This window comes from Salvelinus namaycush, chromosome 12 (assembly GCF_016432855.1).
Source record: "Salvelinus namaycush isolate Seneca chromosome 12, SaNama_1.0, whole genome shotgun sequence".
In the NCBI taxonomy this organism is placed as follows: Eukaryota; Metazoa; Chordata; class Actinopteri; order Salmoniformes; family Salmonidae; genus Salvelinus; species Salvelinus namaycush.
In genome coordinates, this window is record NC_052318.1 from 22,958,399 (window position 1) to 22,984,186 (window position 25,788).

General features: G+C 42.6%; 1 protein-coding gene across 2 annotated transcripts in view; it reads left to right on the top strand.

Annotated features, from left to right (window-relative positions):
• The window catches only part of LOC120056998 (E3 ubiquitin-protein ligase TTC3-like), a 54,829-nt gene that overhangs the window by 10,833 nt on the left and 18,208 nt on the right, over positions 1 to 25,788 (top strand). Inside the window, exons 9-33 of one of the 2 annotated variants that reach the window (XM_039005331.1) lie at positions 9,641 to 9,703; positions 9,812 to 9,866; positions 10,196 to 10,382; positions 12,588 to 12,633; positions 12,738 to 12,843; positions 16,413 to 16,449; positions 16,876 to 16,936; positions 17,348 to 17,432; positions 17,990 to 18,142; positions 19,697 to 19,777; positions 19,996 to 20,105; positions 20,203 to 20,329; positions 20,457 to 20,579; positions 20,674 to 20,775; positions 20,865 to 20,957; positions 21,380 to 21,450; positions 21,632 to 21,768; positions 22,160 to 22,480; positions 22,685 to 22,960; positions 23,088 to 23,134; positions 23,256 to 23,315; positions 23,396 to 23,466; positions 23,561 to 23,713; positions 23,895 to 24,414; positions 25,424 to 25,573. In XM_039005331.1, coding sequence (XP_038861259.1) covers positions 9,641 to 9,703; positions 9,812 to 9,866; positions 10,196 to 10,382; positions 12,588 to 12,633; positions 12,738 to 12,843; positions 16,413 to 16,449; positions 16,876 to 16,936; positions 17,348 to 17,432; positions 17,990 to 18,142; positions 19,697 to 19,777; positions 19,996 to 20,105; positions 20,203 to 20,329; positions 20,457 to 20,579; positions 20,674 to 20,775; positions 20,865 to 20,957; positions 21,380 to 21,450; positions 21,632 to 21,768; positions 22,160 to 22,480; positions 22,685 to 22,960; positions 23,088 to 23,134; positions 23,256 to 23,315; positions 23,396 to 23,466; positions 23,561 to 23,713; positions 23,895 to 24,414; positions 25,424 to 25,573 — 3,235 coding nt within the window. Of the gene's footprint in view, positions 1 to 9,640; positions 9,704 to 9,811; positions 9,867 to 10,195; positions 10,383 to 12,587; positions 12,634 to 12,737; positions 12,844 to 16,412; positions 16,450 to 16,775; positions 16,937 to 17,347; positions 17,433 to 17,989; positions 18,143 to 19,696; positions 19,778 to 19,995; positions 20,106 to 20,202; positions 20,330 to 20,456; positions 20,580 to 20,673; positions 20,776 to 20,864; positions 20,958 to 21,379; positions 21,451 to 21,631; positions 21,769 to 22,159; positions 22,481 to 22,684; positions 22,961 to 23,087; positions 23,135 to 23,255; positions 23,316 to 23,395; positions 23,467 to 23,560; positions 23,714 to 23,894; positions 24,415 to 25,423; positions 25,574 to 25,788 lie in introns of those variants that run through there. The other variant, XM_039005332.1, reaches the window with a different exon arrangement.

The following is a 25,788-nucleotide window of genomic DNA, read 5'->3' on the forward strand; positions in this document are numbered from 1 at the left end:
TAAGCAACTCGTGTATATTTGGCCTTGTTTTAGGTTATTGTCCTGCTGAAAGGTGAATTTGTCTCCCATTGTCTGTTGGAAAGCAGACTGAACCAGGTTTTCACCCAATTGTTGCATTTCCACTAAGGATTTACCCTGGTGTTTTACAAAAAAGCATTAGACTTCTGTGTGTCCAAGGCCAATTTTCCTGGGACTCACTGTGCCATGGCCTCAGTGGACCTGCTCTGTCTTTGTGCCAAGGCAAGGCCACTGGGGCTTTTCGGGTGTCATTTGCATAACAATGGCTAACTGAGAACTAGGGCTGGGCAGTATACCGTATTTTACTATATACCGGTATTTATGCACTGACAGGTTTGGGTTTTTATTTTACCTTCTATAACAGTATTTTAATGTTTGGTTTGTTAAATGTAATACGCTGTGTGTAACGTCCATTTTCATAGTTTACTCCGCTTCTCTCACTCACATGAATGGGCGAAGCATGAATAAAGATTATAGGGTCCCCTAGGAAACACTGAACATCACTTTGGTTTCTACCCTGTCACAATAACTCATCCATGGCATTTTTGTTCGTTGTCATTTCAAACAACACTGTATTCAAAGTGTCCACTATTATTTATATTTTAACTATAGAATTAGTTACAGTTCATGGCTCAGTGAAAGGCTGGTTGTGTTGATGTGAGCCATAATCATCCCAGACACACTGGACCCACTTTGCATACCGCCCCAAAATACCCACAGATGACTCAATCTCTATTGCACTCTACACTGCCCTCACCAACCTGAACAAAAGGAATACCTATGTAAGAATGCTGTTAAATGACTACAACTCAGCATTTGACACCATAGTCCCCTCCAAGCGCATCACCAAGTTCAGGACCCTGGAAATGAACACCTCCCTCTGCAAATCAAAATTTATTTGTCACGTGCGCTGAATATAACAGGTGTAGACCTTACAGTGAAATGCTTACTTACAGGCTCTAACCAATAGTGTGAAAAAAAAAGAAGGTGTGTAGATAAGTAAAGAAATAAAACAGTAAAAAGACATTGGAAAATAACAGTAGCAAGGTTATATACAGACACCAGTTAGTCAGGCTTATTGAGGTAGTATGTACATGTAGGTATGGTTAAAGTGACTATGCATATATGATAAACAGAGAGTAGCAGCAGCGTAAAAGAGGGGTTGGGGGGCACACAATGCAAATAGTCCGGGTAACCATATGGTTACCTGTTCAGGAGTCTTATGGCTTATGGGTAAAAACTGTTGAGAAGCCTTTTTGTCCTAGACTTGGCACTCCGGTACCGCTTGCCATGCGGTAGTAGAGAGAACAGTATGACTGGGGTGGCTGGGGTCTTTGACAATTTTTAGGGCCTTCCTCTGACACCGCCTGGTATAGGATGTCCTGGATGGCAGGCAGCTTTGCCCCAGTGATGTACTGGGCCGTACGCACTACCCTCTGTAGTGCCTTGCGGTCGGAGGCCGAGCAATTGCCGTACCAGGCAGTGATGCAACTGGTCAGGATGCTCTCGATGTTGCAGCTGTAGAACCTTTTGAGGATCTCAGGACCCATGCCAAATCTTTTCAGTTCCCTGAGGGGGAATAGGCTTTGTCGTGCCCTCTTCACGACTGTCTTGGTGTGTTTGGAGCATGATAGTTTGTTGATGTGTACACCAAGGAACTTGAAGCTCTCAACCTGCTCCACTACAGCCTCGCCGATGAGAATGGGCGCGTGCTCGGTGCTCCTTTTCCTGTAGTCCACAATCATCTCCTTAGTCTTGGATACGTTGAGGTATAGGTTGTTATTCTGGCACCACCCGGCCAGGTCTCTGACCTCCTCCTTATAGGCTGTCTCGTCGTTGTCGGTGATCAGGCCTACCACTGTTGTGTCGTCTGCAAACTTAATGGTGTTGGAGTCGTGCCGGGCCATGCAGTCGTGGGTGAACAGGGAGTACAGGAGGGGACTGAGCACGCACCCCTGGGGAGCTCCAGTGTTGAGGATCAGCGTGGCAGATGTGTTGCTACCTACCCTCACCACCTGGGGGCAGCCTGTCAGGAAGTCCAGGATCCAGTTGCAGAGGGAGTTTAGTCCCAGGTTCCTTAGCTTAGTGATGAGCTTTGAGGGTACTATGGTGTTGAACGCTGAGCTGTGCATCATCTGTGGATCTGTTTGGGCGGTATGCAAACTGGAGTGGGTCTAGGGTTGCTGGGATAATGGTGTTAATGTGAGCCATTACCAGCCTTTCAAAGCACTTCATGGCTACGGACGTGAGTGAGTGCTACGGGTCTGTGTCATTTAGGCAGGTTGCCTTTGTGTTCTTGGGCACAGGGACTATGGTGGTCTGCTTGAAACATGTTGGTATTACAGACTCAATTAGGGACATGTTGAAAATGTCAGTGAAGACACCTGCCAGTTGGTCAGCACATGCCCGGAGCACACGTCCTGGTAATCCGTCTGGCCCCACAGCCTAGTGTATGTTGACCTGTTTGAAGGTCTTACTCACGTCGGCTACGGGGTGCGTGATAACACAGTCGTCCGGAACAGCTGATGCTCTCATGCATGCCTCAGTGTTGCTTGCCTCGAAGCGAGCATAGAAGTGATTTAGCTCATCTGGTAGGCTCGTGTCACTAGGCAGCTCACGGCTGTGCTTCCCTTTGTAGTCTTTAATAGTTTGCAAGCCCTGCCACATCCGATGAGCGTCGGAGCCGGTGTAGTTTGATTCAATCTTAGCCCTGTATTGACGCTTTGCCTGTTTGATGGTTCATCGCAGGGCATAGTGGGATTTCTTGTAAGCTTCCGGGTTAGAGTCCCGCACCTTGAAAGCGGCAGCTTTACCCTTTAGCTCAGTGCGAATGTTGCCTGTAATCCATGGCTTCTGGTTGGGGTATGTACATAGTCACTGTGGGGACGACGTTCTCGATGCACTTATTTATTAAGCCAGTGACTGATGTTGTGTATTCCTCAATGTTATCGGAAGAATCCCGGAACATGTTCCAGTCTGTGATAGCAAAACAGTCCTGTAGTTTAGCATCTGCTTCATCTGACCACTTTTTTATAGACCTGGTGCTTCTTGCTTTAATTTTTGCTTGTAAGCAGGAATCAGGAGGATAGAGTTGTGATCAGATTTACCAAATGAAAGGCGAGCGAGAGCTTTGAACAGATCTCTGTGTGTGGAGTACAGGTGATCTAGAATTTTTTTCCCCCTCTGGTTTCTCATTTAACATGTTGATAGAAATTTAGTAGAACTTATTTAAGTTTCCCTGCATTAAAGTCTCCGGCCACTAGGATCGCCGCTTCTGGGTGAGTGGTTTCCTGTTTGCTTATTTCCTTAAACAGCTGACTGAGTGCGGTCTTAGTGCCAGCATCTGTCTGTGGTGGTAAATAAACAGCCACGAAAGTATAGCTGAAAGCTCTCTAGGCAAGTATTGTGGCCTGCAATTTATCACAAAATACTCTACTTAAGGCGAGCAAAATCTAGAGAATTCTTTAGATTTCGTGCACCAGCTGTTGTTTACAAATATGCACAGACTGTCCCCCGCCCCCTTGTCTAACCGGAGTGTGCTGTTCGTTCCTGCCGGTGCAGCGTATTTCCCGCTAGCTGAATATCCATGTCGTCATTCAGCCACGATTCCGTGAAACATAGGATATTACAGTTTTTGATGTCCCGTTGGGAGGATATTTGTGATCGTACCTCGTCTAATTTATTGTCCAATGAATGCACGTTGGTGAGTAATAGTGACGGTAACGGCAGCTTTCCTACTCGCCTTCTGCGGGTCCTGACGAGGCATCCTGCTCTTCGTCCTCTGTACCTGCGTCGCTTCCTCTTGTGAATAACTGGGATGTCGGCCCTTCCGGGTGTTTGGAGAATATCATGTGAGTCTTGCTTGTTGTTGAAAAAGTCTTTGTCTAATCTGAGGTGAGTGATCGCTGTCCTGATATCCAGAAGCTCTTTTCTGCCGTAAGATACGGTTGCTGAAACATGTACAAAATAAGTTACAAATAACGCGAAAAACCCCACATAATAGCACAATTGGTTGGGCGCCCGTAAAACTGCTGCCATTTCTTCCAGCGCCATTTTACAACTGGATCCTTGACTTCCTGACGGACTCCCCACAGGCGGTGAGGGTAGGGAACAACACATCTGCCACGTTGACCATCAACACAGTGGGCACCTCAGGGATGTATGCTTTGTCCCCTCCTGTACTCCCTGATCACCCGTAGCTGCGCATAACTCCAACACCATAAAGTTGGCTGACAACACAAGTGGTAGGACTGATCACAGACGAGGCAGGTTATCAGACCTGGCAGTGTGGTGCCAGGACAACAACCTCTTCTTCAGTGTCAGCAAGACAAAGGCGCTGCTCGTGGACTACAGGAAACTGAGGAGCGAGCACGCCCCCATCCACATCAATGGGGCTGTGCTGGAGCTGGTCAAGAGCTTCAAGTTCCTCGGTGTCCACATCACTAAGGAATTAACATGGTCCACACACATCCACCCACCCACACAGTCATGAAGAGGGCACGATAACCACTCTTCCCCTCAGGAGGCTGAAACGATTTGGTATAGGCCCTCAGATCCACAATGTTCTACTGCTGCACCATTGAGAGCATCTTGACCGGCTGCGCCACTGCTTGGTACGGTAACTGCAAGTCACACAACTGCAAGGCACTACAGATGGTGGTGAGTACCGCTCAGTACATCACTGGGGCCAAGCTTCCTGTTTTCCAGGACCTATATAATCGGTGGTGTCAGAGGAAGGCCCAAAAAATTGTCTGACTCCAGTCACCCAAGTCAGACTGTTCTCTCTGCTACCGCACAGCAAGCTGTACCGTAGCGCTAAGTCGAGGACCAAAAGGCTCCTTAACAGCTTCTACCCCCAAGCCATAAGACTGCTGAACAATTAATCTCAAATGGCCACCAGACTATTTACATTGATCCCCCCCTTCCATTTGTTTTGTACACTGCTGCTACTCGCTGTTTATTATTTATGCATAGTCACTTCATCCCTACCTACATGTACAAATTACCTCGATTAACCTGTACCACCGCACATTGACTCTGTATCAGTATCCCCTGTATATAGCCTAGTTATTGTTATTTCATTGTGTTTTTATTATTTTTTATTTGTTTATTTGGTAAATAAATATTTTAACTCTTTCTTGAACTGCACTGTTGGTTAAGGGCTTGTAACTAAGCATTTGACGGTAAGGTCTACACTTGTTGTATTCGGCACATGTGACAAATAGTTTGATTTTGTTCTGAAGGGGGGTGCAACTTGTGACACACTGAAGGGGTGTGTCTGTACTGTGGTGGACTTTGTCATTTCTTCAAACAATCATCTTTATTTAATAAGAATTGCAATAATGAGGCTAGTCGACCCCACACTCTTGAGTGTGAGACCAAGAGCTTAATCATACAAAGATTAAGCACTTGGTCTTTATATAGCAGACCTAAAAAATCTAGTCACATTTTATTTGTCACATGCGCCAAATACAGCCGGTGTAGACCTTACAGTGAAATGCTATCTTACAAGCCCTTAACCAACAATGCTTTAAGAAAAAAATAAATAATTAAACAGCAGCTGAACAATAACAATAGTGAGGCTATATACAGGGGGTACCGGTATGGTACAGAGTTAATGTGCGGGGGCACCGGTTAATTGATTATGCATGGATAATAAACAGTAGCAGCAGTGTAAAAGAGGGGTCTGCGTAGCCCTTTGATTAGCTGTTCAGGAGTCTTATGGCTCGGGGGTAGAAGCTGTTAACTTCTTATGGGCAGGTGGGATGGTAAAACATAAATAATCGATAAAATTTAAGACGGAATAAACTGTTTCTTATACCGGATAAAACAATGTGAAGCGCGCTCCAGAACAGTAGAGTCCACCTGGAGTGACACTTACAATGAATAGGACTACTTCTTCATTTCTCAAAAGAAAAACATTGAACAATTTCTAAAGACTGACATCTAGTGGAAGCCATAGGAACTACAACCAGGTTCCTAATAATAAGGGTATCCCATAGAAAACAATTGGAAAATCCTATGACCTCAATTTTTTTTCCCCCCTGGATGGTTTGTCCTCGGGGTTTCGCCTGCCATATCAGTTCTGTTATACTCAGACATTATTTTAACAGTTTTAGAAACTTTAGTGTTTTCTATCCAAATCTACCAGTTATATGCATATCCTAGCTTCTGGGCCTGAGTAACAGGCAGTTTACTTTGGGCATGCTTTTCATCCAGAGGTGAAAATACTGCCCCCTACCCAAGAGAGGTATTATTTCACTTATAATTCACTGTATCACAATTCCAGTGGGTCAGAAGTTTACATACACTAAGTTGACTGTGCCTTTAAACAGCTTGGAAAATTCCAGAAAATTGTCATGACTTTAGAAGCTTCTGATAGGCTAATTGACATTTTTGTCAATTGGTGTACCTGTGGATGTATTTCAAGGCCTACCTTCAAACTCAGTGCCTCTTTGCTTGACATCATGGGAAAATCAAAAGAAATCAGCCAAGACCTCAGGAAAAAAAAATTATAGACCTCCACAAGTCTGGTTCATCCTTGGGAGCAATTTCCAAACGCCTGAAGGTACCACGTTCATCTGTACAAACAATGGTACGCAAGTATAAACACCATGGGACCACGCAGCCGTCATACCGCTCAGGAAGGAGACGGGTTCTGTCTCCTAGAGATGAACGTACTTTGGTGCGAAAAGTGCAAATCAATCCCAGAACAACAGCAAAGGACCTTGTGAAGATGCTGGAGGAAACAGATACTTTTGAATCTATATCCACAGTAAAACGAGTCCTATATGGACATAACCTGAAAGGCCGCTCAGCAAGGAAGAAGCCACTGCTCCAAAACGGCCATAAAGCCAGACTACAGTTTGCAACTGCACATGGGGACCAAGATCGTACCTTTTGGAGAAATGTCCTCTGATCTGCTGAAACAAAAATGAAACTGTTTTTCCACCAAACATAAAGATGGTCATTATGGCCAAAGGGGGAGGCTTGCAAGCCGAAGAACACCATCCCAACTGTGAAACACGGGGGTGGCAGCATCATGTTGTGGGGGTGCTTTGCTGCAGGAGGGACTGGTGCATTTCACAAAATAGATGGCATCATGAGGTAGGAAAATTGTGGATATATTGAAGCAACATCTCAAGACATCAGTCAGGAAGTTAAAGCTTGGTTGCAAATGGGTCTTCCAAATGGACAATGACCCCAAGCATACTTCCAAAGTTGTGGCAAAATGGCTGCATCCCGCTAACGGGATCGATATGACAACAGCCAGTCCAAGTGCAGGGTGCCAAATTCAAACAACAGATCTCATAATTAAAATTCCTCAAACATACATGTCTTATATCATTTTAAAGGTAATCTTGTTAATCCCACCAAAGTGTCCGATTTCAAATATGCTTTTCAGCGAAAGCACTACAAACGATTGTTAGGTCACCACCAAACCACAATAAGCACAGACATTTTTCCAGCGAAAGATAGCAGTCACAAAAAGCAGAAATAGAGAAAATTAATCACTAACCTTTGATCTTCATCAGATGACACTCATAGGACTTCATGTTACACAATACATGCATGTTTTGTTTGATAAAGTTCATATTTATATAAAAAAATCTGAGTTTACATTGGCGCGTTACATTCACTAGTTCTAAAAACATCAAGTGATAGTGCATAGCCACATCGTTTCAACAGAAATACTCATCATAAATGTAGATGATAATACAAGTTATACACATGGAATTATAGATATACCTCTCCTTAATGCAACCGCTGTGTCAGATTTCAAAAAAACTTTACGGAAAAAGCAAACCATGCAATAATCTGAGACGGCGCTCAGAACAATAGCCAAATTAGCCGCCATGTTGGAGTCAACAGAAACCAGAAAATACATGATAAATGTTTCCTTACCTTTGATGAACTTCATCAGAATGCAGTCCTAGGAATCCCAGGTCCACAATAAATGCTTGATTTGTTCGATAATGTCCGTTATTTATGTCCAATTAGCTACTTTGGTTAGCGCGTTTGGTAAACAATTCCAAAGTCACAAAGCGCGTCCACTATAACGTGATGAAATGTCCAAAAGTTCCGTAACAGTCAGTAGAAACATGTCAAACGATGTATTGAATCAATCTTAAGAATGTTGTTAACATACATCTTGAATAACGTTCCAACCGGAGAATTACATTGACTTCAGTTGAGCGATGGAACGGAGCTGCCTCTCACGTGAACGCGCGTGTTCATTGCGTGGTCACCTCATGGCAGTGATTACTCATTCCTGTCGCCTTCGTCCCCCCTTCACATTAGAGTCATCAGACAAAGTTCTATTGACTGTTGACATCTAGTGGAAGCCGTAGGAAGTGAAAACTCATGCATATCTCGCTGTAATTTCATTGGGAGCTTGGTTGAAAATCTAGCAGCCTCAGAAAAATTCCAAACAGGAAGTGGAACTTCTCAGGTTTTTGCCTGCCATATGAGTTCTGTTATACTCACAGACATAATTCAAACAGTTTTAGAAACTTCAGAGTGTTTTTTATATCCAATACTACTAATAATATGCATATATTCGCAACTATGACTGAGGAGCAGGCCGTTTACTCTGGGCACCTCTGTGCACCTTTCATCCAAGCTACTCAATACTGCCCCTGCAGCCATAAGAAGTTAAGGACAAAGTCAAGGTATTGGAGTGGCCATCATAAAGCCCTGACCTCAATCCTATAGAACATTTGTGGGCAGAACTGAAAAAGCATGTGCGAACAAGGAAGCCTACAAACCCAACTGTTACACCAGCTCTGTCAGGAGGAATGGGCCAAAATTGACCCAACTTATTGTGGGAAGCTTGTGGAAGGCTACCCAAAACGTTTGACCCAAGTTAAACAATTTAAAGGCAATGCTACCAAATACTAATTGAGTGTATGTAAACTTCTGACCCACTGGGAGTGTGATGAAAGAAATAAAAGCTGAAATAAATAATTCTCTCTACTATTATTCTGACATTTCACATTCTTAAAATAAAGTGGTGATCATAACTGACCTAAGACAGGGAATTTTTGCTAGGATTAAATGTCAGGAATTGTGGAAAACGGAGTTTACATTTATTTGGCTAAGTTGTATGTAAACTTCTGACTTCAACTGTATATGTACATAGCTACCTCAATTACCCCTGTACAGCGACTCGGTACTGGTACTTCCTGTATATAGCCATGTTATTGTTATTCACTGACTCTTTATACATCATCACTATTTCTATATGTATTTGTATTATCTAGAATTTTTGGAAAAGTACCTGTAACTTAGCCTTTCACTGTTAGTCTACGAAGCATTTGACCCAATATAATATTATTTGGATTTGACAGTCGAAAAGCAGTAGTATGTGTTATTGACCTTGGTGTTAAGGTACCTTTTGACTTCAACGTGTCCTGTGACTAACACCCTTCCTGCTGAGTGTCAATTAATGGCACCATAAATGTCTCTGAAGTGTAATTCACTTTTGGACAACCTATCACCACCATCTTTCCCATTTGGTCTGTGAAAATAGGCCAGAATTGCATAGTTTGTCTACTTCTAAACAATTATATTTTTTGTTGAATGAATTATTTGATAACATAATCCTATCTATTTTTTTCAGCCCTGAAAACCACATTATCTATGGGAACAGAGCGCTTTGCTATATTCGTAGTGAAAAATATCTGTAAGTCCTTCACAAACTATAAACAAACCTGTTTTGTATAGGAGTCTGTTACACAGACCTGTTAAGCATGTTTAATGATCAATGGCATAACTTTTATTGTTGTTGCAGAAAAGCTGTTGGTGATGGAAAACGAGCCACTTTGATACAACCAGAGTGGGCAAAGGTAAGCTATTCTCCCACAGCCAGGTCTGAATTTCTAATGAGATTTCCCTCATTTGCTTCTTAAGGTTTATCAGAAACCCTCTGATGGTGGTGAAATGAATACATTTTGATTGACTGACAAGCTATCTAGTTATATTGCTCAGAAATGGAAACTATTATCAGTGTGGAAATGTTTCATGAGGCATGAAATGTCTTAACATTTTTGTAGACAAGTTTCCTTATGTGGAGTGGTTGCAATGGTATGCTAATGCTCAAAGTACCAACATTCCTAAATTATGATGATAATGTCTGTGTCGGTGAATGATGCGATTTTCCTCTCCTGTGTGGCAGGGTCACTACCGGTACTGTGAGGCGATGTTTCTCCTTGGGGAACACAAGCAGGCAATGGCGGCCAATGAGTGGGCCCAGACTCTGTGCAAGGCTGACCCAGAAGGCATGAAGGACCTGCTGCACCAACATGCCAAGTTCAACATAGAGATGGAGGAGAGCAAATGCCTCAGGGAAGAGGAGAGCAAAGGTAACAGGGAAACTCTCCCGCAGTCTTTATGCTTACACATAGAGGACCCAAGTGACCAACCTGAGTGCAGTTGTTTGGTCAATTTTGGACCCTTCTAAACTCAGCAAAAAAAGAAACGTCCTCTCACTGTCAACTGCGTTTATTTTCAGCAAACGTAACGTGTAAATAATTGTATGAACATAACAACATTCAACAATATAGACAAACTGAACAAGTTTCACAGACATGTGACTAACAGAAATGGAATGATGTGTCTCTGAACAAAGGGAGGTCAAAGTCAAAAGTAACAGTCAGTATATGGTGTGGCCACCAGCTGCATTAAGTACCGCAGTGAATCTCCTCCTCTTGGACTGCACCAGATTTGCCAGTTCTTGCTGTGAGATGTTACCCCACTCTTCCACCAAGGCACCTGCAAGTTCCCGGACATTTCTGGGGGGAGTGGCCCTAGCCCTCACCCTCCGATCCAACAGGTCCCAGACGTGCTCAATGGGATTGAGATCCGGGCTCTTCGCTGGCCATGGCAGAACACTGACATTCCTGTCTTGCAGGAAATCACGCACAGAACGAGCAGTATGGCTGGTGGCATGGTCATGCTGGAGGGTCATGTCAGGATGAGCCTGCAGGAAGGGTACCACATGAGGGAGGAGGCGGTCTTCCCTGTAACTCACAGCGTTGAGATTGCCTGCAATGACAACAATGATGCTGTGACACCGCCCCAGACCATGACGGACGCTCCACCTCCAAATCGATCCTACTCCAGAGTACAGGCCTCGGTGTAACGCTCATTCGACGATCCGACCATCACCCCTGGTGAGACAAAACCGCGACTCGTCAGTGAAGAGCACTTTTTGCCAGTCCTGTCTGGTCCAGCGACGGTGGGTTTGTGCCCATAGGCGACGTTGTTGCCGGTGATATCTGGTGAGGACCTGCCTTACAACAGGCTTACAAGCCCTCAGTCCAGTCTCTCTCAGCCTATTGCGGACAGTCTGAGCACTGATGGAGGGATTGTGCCTTCCTGGTGTAACTCGGGCAGTTGTTGTTGCCATCCTGTACCTGTCCTGCAGGTGTGATGTTCGGATGTACCGAACCTGTGCAGGTGTTACACGTGGTCTGCCACTGCGAGGACGATCAGCTGTCCATCCTCTCTCCCTGTAGCGCTGTCTTAGGGGTCTCATAGTACGGACATTGCAATTTATTTCCGTGGCCACATCTGCAGTCCTCATGCCTCCTTGCAGCATGCCTAAGGCACGTTCACGCAGATGAGCAGGGACCCTGGGCATCTTTCTTTTGTTGTTTTTCAGAGTCAGTAGAAAGGCCTCTAGTGTCCTAAGTTTTCATAACTGTGACCTTAATTGCCTACCGTCTGTAAGCTGTTAGTGTCTTAACGACAGTTCCACAGGTGTTCATTAATTGTTTATGGTTCATTGAACAAGCATGGGAAACAGTTTAAACCCTTTACAATGAAGATCTGTAAAGTTATTTGGATTTTTACGAATTATCTTTGAAAGACAGGGTCCTGAAAAAGGGACACTTCATTTTTTGCTGAGTTTAGAATTTCATATTAAAACCAACTGACCTTTTAGAAAACCAGGTGAATTACTGGGACAAATTCCTGGGGGGATTGTACAACTTGTCTTGTGGTTACCAGACTCATTTGGGCCCTTGTAAAACTCCCTCAATGGATTGTATAACTCTGTCATTGGCAGATGAATGTAACCCCCAACAAGAGCCTTCATGCTAAGACTGCAGCACCTTTTGTCATGAGACAGAAGCACCTCTGCCATATGTTGAGTGGCCATAAATTGTGATCATAACCAATAGTAAAAAGTGAGAGTGGCTAATCCTAACCCTACCCAGAGGGTGCCTCTATATCAAGAAGACATGAAAAATGTAAGTTCCTTTGGGGAGCTATGGAGAAGAAATGTCTGTTTAGGTTGTGGTCAAACGGCGGTTGCCAACCTTGTTAGTTACAATGGCATGCCATTGGTTTACAGTATGATTACAAGAGCAATGGAAGGAAATACAGAGTCGTGGGTAGGTTGTGCTTCCTTTACCAGCTTTGTTCCTTCTTCAAAACAGGTTGTCCTCTTAATTGTTCTAAGTTTAGAATTTGTTAGATCTCGTCTGGTTTTGCTAAATCATTCAATCCAAGTCTGTATAATGTGATTGTTTCTTTTCATGTATGCAAACTTTATTCATTTCTAGTTGGCAGTCCGAATAAAACTGCAGCTAAGAAAGTTTCAAGTAAAAGGTATGTACAGTAACTTACTCAGTGGTGTTTACAAACCAACTGTAATTATACATTTTGTGGATCATTTTGAATGTTTAACCATTGTGTTTTACTGATATCAATAGAACGGAGAGTACCACCAGAGCAGACACTACAGAGTCACGAAAACAGACCGCTAAATCCGCCAGTAAAGTTGAGCCTTCCACTAAAAGCACCGCTCCTGAGAACAAGGTCAGTTACTCAGACCTGGCCCTCAACTTTCACTACCCTAGTCTATGAATTACATTTAGGGTGTCCGCTTTTGTCCACAAAACAGTCCTTGCAAAGCGCAAACGGGACTTTAAAAGATTCACTATGCAGAAATCGCTCCACCATTTCCTAGTTGCTAAAATCCTAATAGTTAGCATAATTTCATTTTTTTTTAATATGACAAATCAATCAAGCACATTTGGGTGAGGTTTTTTTCTCGCCTGAGTAGCCTCGTTTCACTGTCAAAAATAAAATTAACCATCGTGTTCAGCAAAATAACACAATGTCAAATACAGATAGCCTTGTCAAATAATTAACATCCAATCACATTAACCGTTACTCTCTCGCGGGAGTTCCACTAACGGTCCGTATGTAGCCAAACGTAACTGCTGCTCATTCCGTTTGCTCAAAAAAAATTGATAAATGGTTAAAAAAATTAAAGCCCACGTCTGTAGAGACACATAGCAGCTCTACTGGTAGTACTGCTACCTGTCGATGACACAAGTTCTGCTTTCACGAGCACATCCGATGCTAGTATCAGTAATTCTACATTTGTTGTTAGCCCAGCTAGCATGGACACTGACAGTTGTGAATCTGATGCTGCCAAAGAGCTACTGCCCCCTTACCCGGGAAAGCGCCCAACAACAAACTGGGACGTTGGACCATCGAAGAGGCACAAATATGATGAGAACTACATTTCTTTGGGGTTCACTTAAATTGGGAGTAGTACCTTTCCTCAGTCACAGTGTGTTTTATATGTGCAAAAGTACTGTCTCACAACTTGACGAAACCTTCACTCTTGTGCAGACATTTGGAAACAAAACATGACAATTTGAAAAATAAGCCCACGGGAGTCTTTTGAGCAAGAATAAAGACTTTAGAGTAGTAAGATATGTATATACACACACACACACCGATTTTGCATGTTTTCCTACTTACAAAGCATGTAGAGGTCTGTAATTTTTATCATAGGTACACTTCAACTGTTTTTATAATTGAGAGACAAGCTTAAAGTTTTTTTTTACTGACCATAATATTCACTTGTCTGACCGCTTGCATGATGACAAATTTCTCCCATGCCTGGCCTATCTGGGTGATTGTTTTTTCTCACCTGAATGATCTGAATCTAGGATTACATGGACTCTCGCAACTATATTCAATGTGCGGGACAAAATTGAGGCTATGATTAAGAAGTTGGAGCTCTACTGTCTGCATTAACAAGGACAACACACAGGTCTTTCCATCATTGTTTGATTTTTTTGTGTGCAAATGAACTCAAGCTTACGGACAATGACACATGTGATTTTAGTGACGCACCTGAGTGAGCTAGGTGCGCAATTACGCAGGTACTTTCCCCGAAACGGACGACATGAACTGGATTTGTTATCCCTTTCATGCCCTGCCTCCAGTCCACTTACCGATATCTGAACAATAGAGCCTCATCGAAATTCCAACAAGTGGTTCTGTGAAAATTTAATTTAATCAGAAGCCACTGCCAGATTTCTGGATAGGGCTGCGCTCAGAGTTTCTTGCCTAGGCAAATCGTGCTGTTAAGACACTGATGCCCTTTGCAACCACGTACCTATGTGAGAGTGGTCAGCCCACACTAGCATGAAAACTAAATACAGGCACAGACTGTGTGGAAAATGATTTAAGACAGACTCAAATCCAACATTGCAGAGTTATGTGAATCCTTTCAAGCACACCTTCTCATTAACCTGTGGTGAGTTATTCACAACTTTTGATGAACAAATAAAGTTTTATATGTAAGATGGCTAAATAAAGAGCAAAATTATTGATTATTGTTATTTGTTCCCTGGTCCTATAAGAGCTCTTTGTCACAACCCGGCTTGTGAGAAGTGACGAACTCACTCATTCTTATGTTTATTAAATGTATGGTGTGTGTGTGTGTGTGCAGGCTTACAATGATGGCAAAAAAACATTTGAGTGCGCTTACCCTGGTGCTAGAGGTGGTACGCAGCTGGAGGTTGAAGGTTTGAAGGGATACAGGACTATAAAAGTTTGGGAACAACTGGTGTAGAGAATCATTGTACCATGACTGAAAATAACTTCTGGACATGAGAACAGCAATTACGTATCTCTAACTGGACAAAGATTTTTTTTCTTTAATGAGGCTGATGCAAAGGATATACTGCTTTCCCGAAACCAGGCCCAAATCCCCTTCATTCACATGAAGAAAAGATGGAGATACCGGGGGCGGAGATTGGGGTGCCTTGTGAGAATTTGTCGGCGAGTGAGTAAACCGCCACTACCCTCCGACCTATTAGCCAACGTACAATCACTGGAAAATTAACTGGATGATCTACGATCAAGACTATCCTACCAACGGGACATTAACTGTAATCTTATGCTTCGCCGAGTCATGGCTGAACGACGACACGGATAATATAGATATATATAATATAGGGGGGGGGGGGGACTCTAGACCACTTTTATTCCACACACAGAGACTCATACAAAGCTCCCCCTCGCCCTCCATTTTGGCAAATCTGACCATAATTCTATCATCCTGATATACAAGCAAAAATTAATACAGGAAGTACCAGTGTCTCGCTCAATACAGAAGTGGTCAGATGACGCGGACGCTACGCTATAGGACTGTTTCGCTGGCACATAACTGGGGCCAAGCTTCCTGCCATCCAGGACCTATATACTAACTAGGTGGTGTCCGAGGAAGGCCCAAAAAATAGTCAACTTCAGTCACCCAAGTCATATACTGTTCTCTCTGCTACCGCACAGCAAGCGGTACCGGAGCGCCAAGTCTAGGTCCAAAAGGCTCCTTAACAGCTTCTACCCCCAAGCCATAAGACTGCTGAACAATTTATAAAATGGCCACCCGGACTATTTTCACTGAACCCCCCCCCCCCCCCCCCCCCCTTTTTGTTTTTACACTGCTGCTACTCACTTTACTCCTACCTACACGTACAAATGACCTCGACTAACCTGTACCCCCGCACATTGACTCTGTACCGGTACCCCCTGTATATAGCCTCGTTATTATTTAATATTTTATTTAGTAAATCTTTTCTTAACTCTATTTGTGGAACTGCGTTGTTGGTTAAGGGCTTGTAAGTAAACATTCCATGGTGAGGTTTACACCTGTTGTATTCGGCGCATGTGACAAAGAAAATTAGATTTGTACAAAATTAGATGCAAAAACTTAATGTGATAACTTAAGAAATAATGCACATAGAATAGATCTGCCCCTTCTTAGATTTGGTTTCAATCATAATGACTGATCAAAAACTCACATTTCTGTGAATTTTGTCGGGTGCCCAAAAAGTTAACACATTGCAGCGTTTAATCCAAGAGGAGTTTCAAGTACTGCAACTGGTGATTGCTATGTCAGGCACTGATCAATGAGCTGTTTGATAAGCTATAGAATTGACGTAATCTATTAATGGACATTAATGTTTCTAAATAAATCCTGTTGTGAGTAATACTTTTGGGGCTGTTTTGCTGTCCAAATATGTAATCCATAATGTTTTAGGAAATGTATATTTCTGTTATTTTCATGTTGTCAAACCCAGTGCTCGGGAGTCAAGGTGGAAAGTCTGACACAGCCAGGTAAGAGCTATTTTTGCTGCTATTTCTGCCTTTCCTCGAAATTAATATAAAGGTATTCTGTAAAGGTTGAAATAAATAGGAGCAAATTGTTTTAGCTTTTTGTTTTTGAATTAAATTCAATGCAGATTTGTAGGTACCTCTAGAAATGCTGTTGAAATAAGTCTTATGTAGGCGCTGACATAACATATCCAGAATACAGCACTCTCTTCCCCACCCCCTCACGTGAACAGTGTTGAAAAATGGCTAATGCTGTTGCAACTCTGAGAACAAGTTAAGCCAGTCTGTCTTGCAGCCCATAACCTTGTGGTTGTTTTGACTTCCCATAGCAGTTTCTTTAAGAGCACATACCACAACTTTCTCCAGAGTTGCTGGTTTTGTACATGTTTTCTTCGCTGAGATTTCCAAAACGAACCATTTTCTCCCTAGTGAAAGCTGAAGGGGGAGCACATTCACTGGATAATGCAGAGGGGCCGAAAGAGACGAAAAGGTTAGTTTTATGATTGATTTGTTTACCAGGTTTTTAATAAATTAGCAATGGATCTGTTTATTTCGTTAGTGATTTATTGAACCCAACCAAGCATCTGAATCGTTGTGTTAAATTGTGTAGGAAAAGCACATAAGACAAGTTCTTGAGAGGAATTGTTAGCTGAAAATGGAAGTATTGTGTGGTATGCGCATTCTTGCTAACTTGTTTAATGCTTGATAGTGCTAGTCAAATCATGTCAAATAAATGTCTACAGTTCTACTTGGGTGATTTCCTGTTTTTGGTCGGTCTCAAGTAACTCTGAGACAGTTGGAAACATTCAGTCACGTTTTTGTACTCTGCAATTGACTATAGTAGGCTACTCTAAAAAGTATACAAAATACGATAATCAGTTTCTTTTCTTCTTTTTATCAGTCAAATGGCTGATAAAAAGAGCAGCAAATCAGAGCACATCGCTTCAGACAAACTGAAAGAGAAGAGCAGAAACCAGTATTCAAAGGTACTGATTTATTATGTCATGATGTTACAGCTCAGAGGGGTATACTACAAAGCAGAATCTGAGGTATTTTATCTAAATATTCTGAAATGACTTATTTTTTTAGGAAGATTAGCTTGGAATGGTCTAACTGACTTGACAACCAAAAACACAAGTTTATAGCTTTCTTATTGAATCAGAAAATCAAGTTATTTCTGGTTGTTTATTAAAGTTAGCTAACTAATTAATTGATCCTGCTTTGTAGTATACCCCTCTGAAATAGAATTTCACATTTGATTTCACAACACCAAACAATTTCCTGCCATAACTTTTACCTTCCCCCTCACTAATGGTATGCCCTTCATTATCAAAATATACTGTGGCCTACCCTCTAACCCACTGTCTCCCTGACTCTGAAACAGATTGTATATTCATCCCATTTCATTGGGTCCTTTTTACCTCCAAGAACATGTCAACTAGGCTGAAGCATGATTTTCTGAAGTAGTTTTCACCTTAAAATGTGTGTTTTAGAAACAACCTTGCGTGTTATTAGTGACTCATGGATACCCCTTCCCACTCAGACAATATTAGGCAGCTCCAGAGACCCCAGTGTGCGAGACACGCTGGTGTCAGCTGTGCAGGATGCCCACACGGCCCTGGCAGACCAGCGATACCGCAACGCAGAGCAGGCCTTCTCCCAGGCCCTTGTCATCCTGGAGACCAGCACACCAAAGGTAGGGCACAAAGCCTGTCCCTCCCACCATCAGTGAAACCGTCAGATGTGTGGTCAAGGAAGTGGGGCAACTTCAGCTCAATCTGTACTCAACAGCATTCGGGAAAATATGTGCAATAGGAAAGGAAAGGTGCATCATAACAGGAAACTGGGCTTTATTTAGAGCAAAACCATTTAGGAGGGTTGACTTTCTCATTGAAGACACACTCACTTGCAAGGCCTTGTGCAGATGTTGAGGAGAAGCCATGGTGTGTATTCTCAGAAAAGCCTAAAGCAGAAAATATTAAACCACAACATGTCTTGACACAGGCAATCTTAGAGTTATGTACTTTTTAAAATTGTGGACTCTTGTTTCTCACTGTCACACTGCCTTTTATGTTTGCAAAGGTGACAGAAGTTGGTTGATTATGGTTTTTACAAACTCCTCACCCCCGCCCCCATCTCTGAAATCCAATAGCAAGCGCATCCTTATTGAACCAATAAATGTTTGAATTTCACTTGCGCGTTCACGTAAAATGTTTTGCATTCCTCCCACAGGGCGGGTTCATTTTACATGGCCCGTTGCCCCAGCTGGGCGGAGTTTGCACATTTTAGACAATTCCATTGTAGTGTTGCATGGTATACCGGTACCACAGTAATATCACAGTACCAAAACATCTATTCCTCCATCAGTTTTTCAAATATAATTTAGCTGTGATGGTGAGTGGGGATGCAGACCCTGATTAGTCTTATTAGATTTGTTACATTGGTGCAGAATGAGCAATGTTATCTTTGCAAGTTCACTGTCATGCAGCCTCTGAGTGCCAGAGGGAAATTGAAAGGCTAGCATGCTAGTAGATACCCATAGACTACCAGTCATTGTGCTTACGCTAGTTAGCATTGTCTCGCAAAACTACCTCGAACTTCCTTCATATTGGACACAGACATAAAAATGGTATCCACAAGTTCATCTGACTCTGGGGAACTAGATAAAGGGCCTCATTGCCAAAATCCCGAAGTATCCCTCTAAGTAAAATCTTCACCCACCGGGGGCACTGGGCCATGCAAAACTCGCCTAGTGTCATTCATTCGACTGGTTCTTGTGCTACAGTTGGAAATCTAGCTAGTCAGGTAAAATAGCTCAGTTATCTTCTTTTTTTTATTACTATGCTTATGTTTGTCGAGTAGGTGAAATCATTGCAACTGTTAGCTGGCAAATGGTTAAAGCTGTGTTTAGGAACTTGATGTATACAAACCCCTGTAGTCGCATGTGTTTGTTAGTCTGGCCAGCTAACGTACCAAGCTAGCTTGACTGAATTTATTACATTTTTTGCTAAGTCAGTTGAGGGATCAATGAACCTTGCAAATAGTTTGGTGTAGATTGGTGAGCAACTGCAGTAGCTAGCTAGCCAACACAATTTAGCTAGCTTGCAAGCATGTTCGCTAATATTTGCTAGCTTGCCAACAAGGTTACCATGCCTGTTTCAAATAACGTTACAGTATCAGTTGCATTAGCACGCTAACTACCCGTTATCTAATTTAGCTAGCAGCTAAATCACTTTTTTCTCCTCCCCAGGAACTTGGTCTCTGTGCTCTTGACCAAGTTGTGCTGATTTATGGCCATGCTTCAGCTCTGTTAGAGATGGGTCAACCTGAGGTAAGAAACTTTCTGTGTGATCGCCAGATACCAAGGAAGGCTACTGTGCTTTGTAGCTCAGTTGGTAGAGCATGGCACTTGTAACTCCAGGGTAGTGTGTTCAATTCCTGGGACCACCCATATTTAGATAAAGTCGCTAACGTCTGCTGAATGGCATGTAAGTGTGGTTGAGACATCAAAACCATCGGGCTTTGTACTGTTTTTTTTCTTCCATTTAGGAACTTGCTGAAGCTCAAAGGGACTTTGAAAAGATCATAACCTTTGAAGAGCGGAAGTTTCAGTGTCTAGTGTTTTACGGCATTGGAAAAGTGTATCAGAAGGAGAACAGGTAGTTACGGATGGGATCATGTTTATAGAGCACTCAGTAAATTTTAGGTGCATGTCACTGTGTATACGGACAAATGTTTTTTTCCTCCCCCCTGTAGATTTCCAGTTGCTCTGCAACAGTTTTCTGATTCTATGCAAATGGTTAAGAAAAAGATAACACCTGGCAAACTGACCTGGCCCACCACAAAAGTTATTGTTGAGGAGACTAAGCTGAACTATTTCAAGGTACGTTCTCATTTATGATCTTAATTGGGTTTGGGTCAACTCAACTGTTGAAATGAGGAAGGAAGTGTGTCATTGCTTGCTGTCGTTTTTGATTTTGTTCAGCTTTTTTATTTTAACCCCAAAACAGGAGCTGCTAGAAGAATCCATAGAGATATGCAAATTTCCACCTAAACCAGATGCAATTTGTCGGCATCAGAATTGCCTTGGCCATTCCAAAATGGAAATATACTTCACAGATCCAGATTTTAAGGTAAATGACAAATGTGATAAACCTACTTTCCCTCCATGAAAGTCAGACCTAACATGTTAACTAAACACTCAAACCGCTGTCTTTTTACTCACAGGGTTTCATTCGTGTGGTTTGCTGCCAAAGCTGCAAAGTGGAGTACCATATCAGCTGTTGGAAGAAGTTGAAAGCAACAGCATTCTCTGATAAGAATGAAAAGGTAACATCTATTTGCAACCTTCAAGTGCACACCAATTTTCTTTTGCGTCACTCTTGCCGCTAGTATACTCATGTCTGTTTTACCCACAGGATTTCCTGCAGGAAATATGCTTTACTCCAGAATGTGGGGGTAGAATCTGCCATATTAAAATCTATGGTTCAACAGGGCTTGTCAAATGTGAGGTAAGGCATTTCTCTAATGTTGGCATGTTATTATTAAAGCTGCAATATGTAACGTTATGGACAATTCACATAGCTGCGTGTTATAGCTCAGTCATTTTCATTGAAAGCAATTCTAAGAAGCGGTAGATCTGTATGTGCGCTATTTCTATGATTCCTGCTAAGTTTAATTTTTGCATCTTACTTTCGGTTTTGTACACCAGCTGAAAATGCAATATTTTGGGTTATGGAAAATATATTTAACAGTGGTTTTAGATGGTACAATGATTCTCTACACTATACTTGCTTTTTTTTGTCACAAACTGAAATTAAGCTATTAGAATTTTAGCAACCAGAAAATGGCAGATCGATTTCTGCATAGTGCATCTTTAAAGGGCATTGCCATTTTAGTGCACACTAATTAATGTATTATTCTGTGTCTTTAGTTTGTGTCTTTAGCATCTATTGAAAAACCTACAGGTACAGCAAAAGTGAGAGTAAATCAGAAATGTTCAAGGTGAGTTGAACCAACATTTGTGTGCTTAAGTTTCTCTGCATGTCCATACCCAATGCAATTAGTCAGACTGAGCACATCAAAGATTTTGCATGTCAAGCAAATCTTTAACCAAGGCAGTACTATTACTACCATCACAATTGTTTCTGTATCTTAATGTTTTTAATTTCATTTTGTTTGCCAGTCTCAAAAAGTTGAAGTCCAAAGAGGATCGTAAGCTCAGGCGGAAACAACATAGGCAAGATGCTTCTCTGACTATGCAAGACAAGAATGATCAGATGCCTTTGGAGAATCGGGAGACCATTATCATAGAACAGAAGGGTACAGACATCTTAAATGTATTATAGTCCACCAGATGTACATTCTGTTAAGTTCATGTTTTAAGTATCCCTATATTTCTGTTATTACGGGGCTATCACTCAGTCAGTGTGCCTGCGCAGGGAGTCTTGTCGTTGATGGACCTAGCCTTGAGTGTAATGGCTACCTTGTAGTGTGTTCATATAGTATAGTAAACTTTGGTAAACTGGAACCTTGTCGTTGTGTCATTTCGAGTTAACACATTCAACATGCTCCTTTCCAAAGGAACCTGTTTCACTGACTTCACCCTTAAAGACTGTGAAGTTGTGACTACTAAATGCATTATGCAATCCACATAACAGCTTCTCTTTGTCACATTATCCTCAGTTCCTAACTGTTGAACTCCCTTCTCCAGCTTTATTTCCCACCTGGCTGTCTTACGGGGACCGTGTTCTGCTTCAGATCAGCGAGAGCAAGGATCTGTTCAGAGACCAGAGCCACAGCGTCTCTGTGTTGATGAAGAACCTTAAGCCATGGATGGATATGGACCGGATCAAACGAAGTGAGCTGGGCATGTCGTATGCTGGGAGGCAGCCGGAGACGCTGGGGGATGTGGTGGAGCTCCTCCTGGAAAGGAAGAACCGGGTATGGGCCCGCATCTTTATCCACAGCCTGAGCGGCTGCCTGGACACCAGTCCCATGCTGCATGACTGGGCCCACAAACTGGACAGCTCAGGTCAATACACATTACATGTTCTCCTGGTAATCAGGACTTCAACTTGTGTATTGAAGAGCAATGCTAACCTCCCAGCTGCACACTTGTGTTCCCTCGCCACTATATTACTGGTTCTAATCAAGTACTCTGCAGCAACGCAAATTGGCATGGCTTTATGTGCCGTCTTGGCTAATTTGTCTTTTCCTCCCCTGATGTACTCCCCAGGTCTGAATGCAGCTGGACTGTTTATTGACCGCTATGCAGACCACCTGGAGCAGCTGGACCTAGCTCCTTTGCTACAGTTTGCCCCCCTGCAGGACATGCTCATAGAGAAGTTTGGCACCATGCCTGAGTTTTTTAGCCGTCTTGGCCTGACTGTAACGGAGTACCTAAAGCAGGCCCCTCCCCAGGAGATGAGGCTGTTTATCTGGACGTTGGAGGAGCACAGAGACCAGTACGCCTCCTGCCACGCTGCGCTGGATGACTATTTTGAAATAATGGGTAAGCGACCCCCACGCACCCTCGTTAATAGGGAAAAGGTCCCCTTCAGGCTAAGATTGGAATATGTTATGCTGCTATTGTGTCTTGGTTCCTGTTTCCAGTTGTCTTAACTTCACTGTTCTTTCAGATGGGCTTTGTGTAGTGATTAAAAAGACAGAGAATGAAAATACAATTGTAAGTATTGATTGTTGGATGCCACACTTTTAAGCAAACTGTCTGTTGGTGTTGCATTTGAACCTAGGCATATTGATTTTTAACTTTGACCGATCATCAAACTTCACTCATTTTATTTCAGAATTCCCTTTTTAAGACTAAGAACAGAAATCGCAAAAAAAAGCAGAAGGAGCCAAAGGAGGTGAGCATTATAACTTAAACCTAGGGAAAGGGAAGCAATTGTGTGTTTTCTGGACATCAGTCTAATTTTATTTTTCTCAGTCGTTTGTCTTGTCGGGAATGAGAGGTGGTACCTCAAGAGAGGATGACGATTTTTTCGAGGAGGACTCTTTGTAAGTTGCTTAATCAGTAGAACACTATCATCGTTAAGCCTGAACAGTGACAACCCCCAGCTTGTTCTCAACAGGTCATAATTTCTCTCGGCAGAATGTTCCTTGACCCCAGTGATCCATTCAGCGTTCCCAATCATCTTCGTGATCAGGTGACAGAGTTTGAGGGACAGTACAACAATGGCAGCCGCAGTAGCCACTACAAGAGAATATTGGACAATAACCCCGACGCGACTGAGAGTTTGTATGAGTAAGTTTGTACCAGTGTTTCTCCTTTTGGTATTGGACAACAGGGTCTTAGTCTGCTAAAAATGTGTTATAACTTGTATCAATGACATATTGTGTAGTCAGATGTCATGCTGATCCATATTTGTCCTGGTGTGTATGGCCTCTGGCTCCTCTAACCTGCATGTCTGCATCTTTCCTCCCAGCTACTTTGCCCAGATCCTGGAGGAGTACGGTCCCCTGAAGGCCCAGGACCCCCAGCTGGTGGGCGAGCTGGACAACTTCCCTCCCGACGCCCAGCAGAAGATCCAGGAGGCAGGCGGCCTGAAGCCTTTCCTCCTCGAATCGCTGCGCTTCGTCATGACTGACAACCTCCTGGGCCTTATGAAACACGCTGTGTCACTGCAGGATGCCAACACTCACAGAATGGATGATCTGTACTTCATAGGGGATATCCCCAACAGACTCTCCCTAAACCCTTCTGCTATGGCGTTTCTTCCAAACCCTCAAGATTCTGGAACTAGGGATTATGATGAGCCTATTGCTATTATCCCTGTGCAGCCTAACACAGTTCAATTCTGTGGCTATCTTCAAGCCATTGGAACTCCATTGGACAAGTCGTATGATAACCATTATCTGGATAACCTTGAGGATCTTGACCTTTATATTAGAGATGTAGAGGAAAAGGGAGTTGAGGCACCTGGAAAGACTGCAGCAGAAGTACAGGTGGGGAATTGCCCTCACTCAATTTGAACGTTTCTATGATCACGACCAAGGGGCTGCGTTTGGACATGTATCCCAATTCTGATTTTCTTTTCACTAATTGTTCAGAAGATCTGATGTGAAAAGATCTGTGACTGATTAAAGACCAATTTGGTGGAAAAAATATCAGCATTCGGCAGCCTGTGTAAACGCAGGCAATGTGATGTCTTTGTTCTTTCTGTAGGTATCAACTTGTGTCACCTTGAGTGAAGTGGCTGTTAACACAGAGCCTTGTGATCCTTTTTGAAGGGAATAATGTGAGTTTTGAATACCTACATTTTAGTCATTTAGCAGATGCTTTTATCCAGAGCGACTTACAGGAGCGATTAGGGTTAATTGCCCTGCTCAAGACCACATGGACAGAATTATCACCTAGTCGGCTCAGGGATACGAACCAGCGACATTGGGTTACTGGCCCAACGCTCTAATAAGTTACCTTTATTATAACTAAAATCTCAGGAATTTGAAGTTTTTGCCGAAGAGATCTTAGTCGCACAATGTTTGGTGCAGTATTTTTCTGCAAAAAAAAATGCATGAAAATGAGTGGTCTCATTGAATGATAAGACTTTATGGACGAATCCCTCCTGTTGACCAATCACCGACGAAGGGCGTAGACTTCGGCTCCAAACTTTGTCTTGCCTCCAGAAAGAATTGTGCCCGATAAGCAATCAAAAAATTACTTGCTGTAATCCAAAACAAACAAACATCACAAAATGTAATCATTATATAAGCATAAACTACCAAACTGTTTTGTCTGGGAAGCATGCGGACGCCTTAAGGCTAATAAGCCTACCTAATAAGCCTAATTCAGAGGGGTTCGGTTAAATGCAGAAGACACATTTTGGTTCAATGCATTGTTGTGCAACTGACTAGGTATCCCCTTTCCCTTTCCTTATAAGCCTATACATTTGAACCTAGTACATTGTGCTCTATCAAATTGACCTTTCAAATTATGCATGTTTCCGCGTTCCAGGGAGACATGGCAAAGAAAGAGAAGAGTAATGCAGAGTTTGAGCAGCAGATCCAACAAATAAAGCAGGACTACGACACTGTGAAGCAAAGACGCCTAAAGGAGATCTCTGCACTGGAAGGAGAGCTAGAGAAAATCAACCACTTAATACAGGTAGGGAGGAGTACTTTCATATTTGGAGTGATTTCAGTGCCAGCAGAAATTGTATTTTGATTAAACTTTTTATTTATTTTTTATTGAGTTTAATTTTTGTTTGTTTTAATACACAAATTGAGTCATTGAACTTGTATTTCATGATTTGAAACTGAATTGAATGAATATTGCATTCAGTTAGATTCTATTTAAATGTAATTGAATATTCAAGTTAA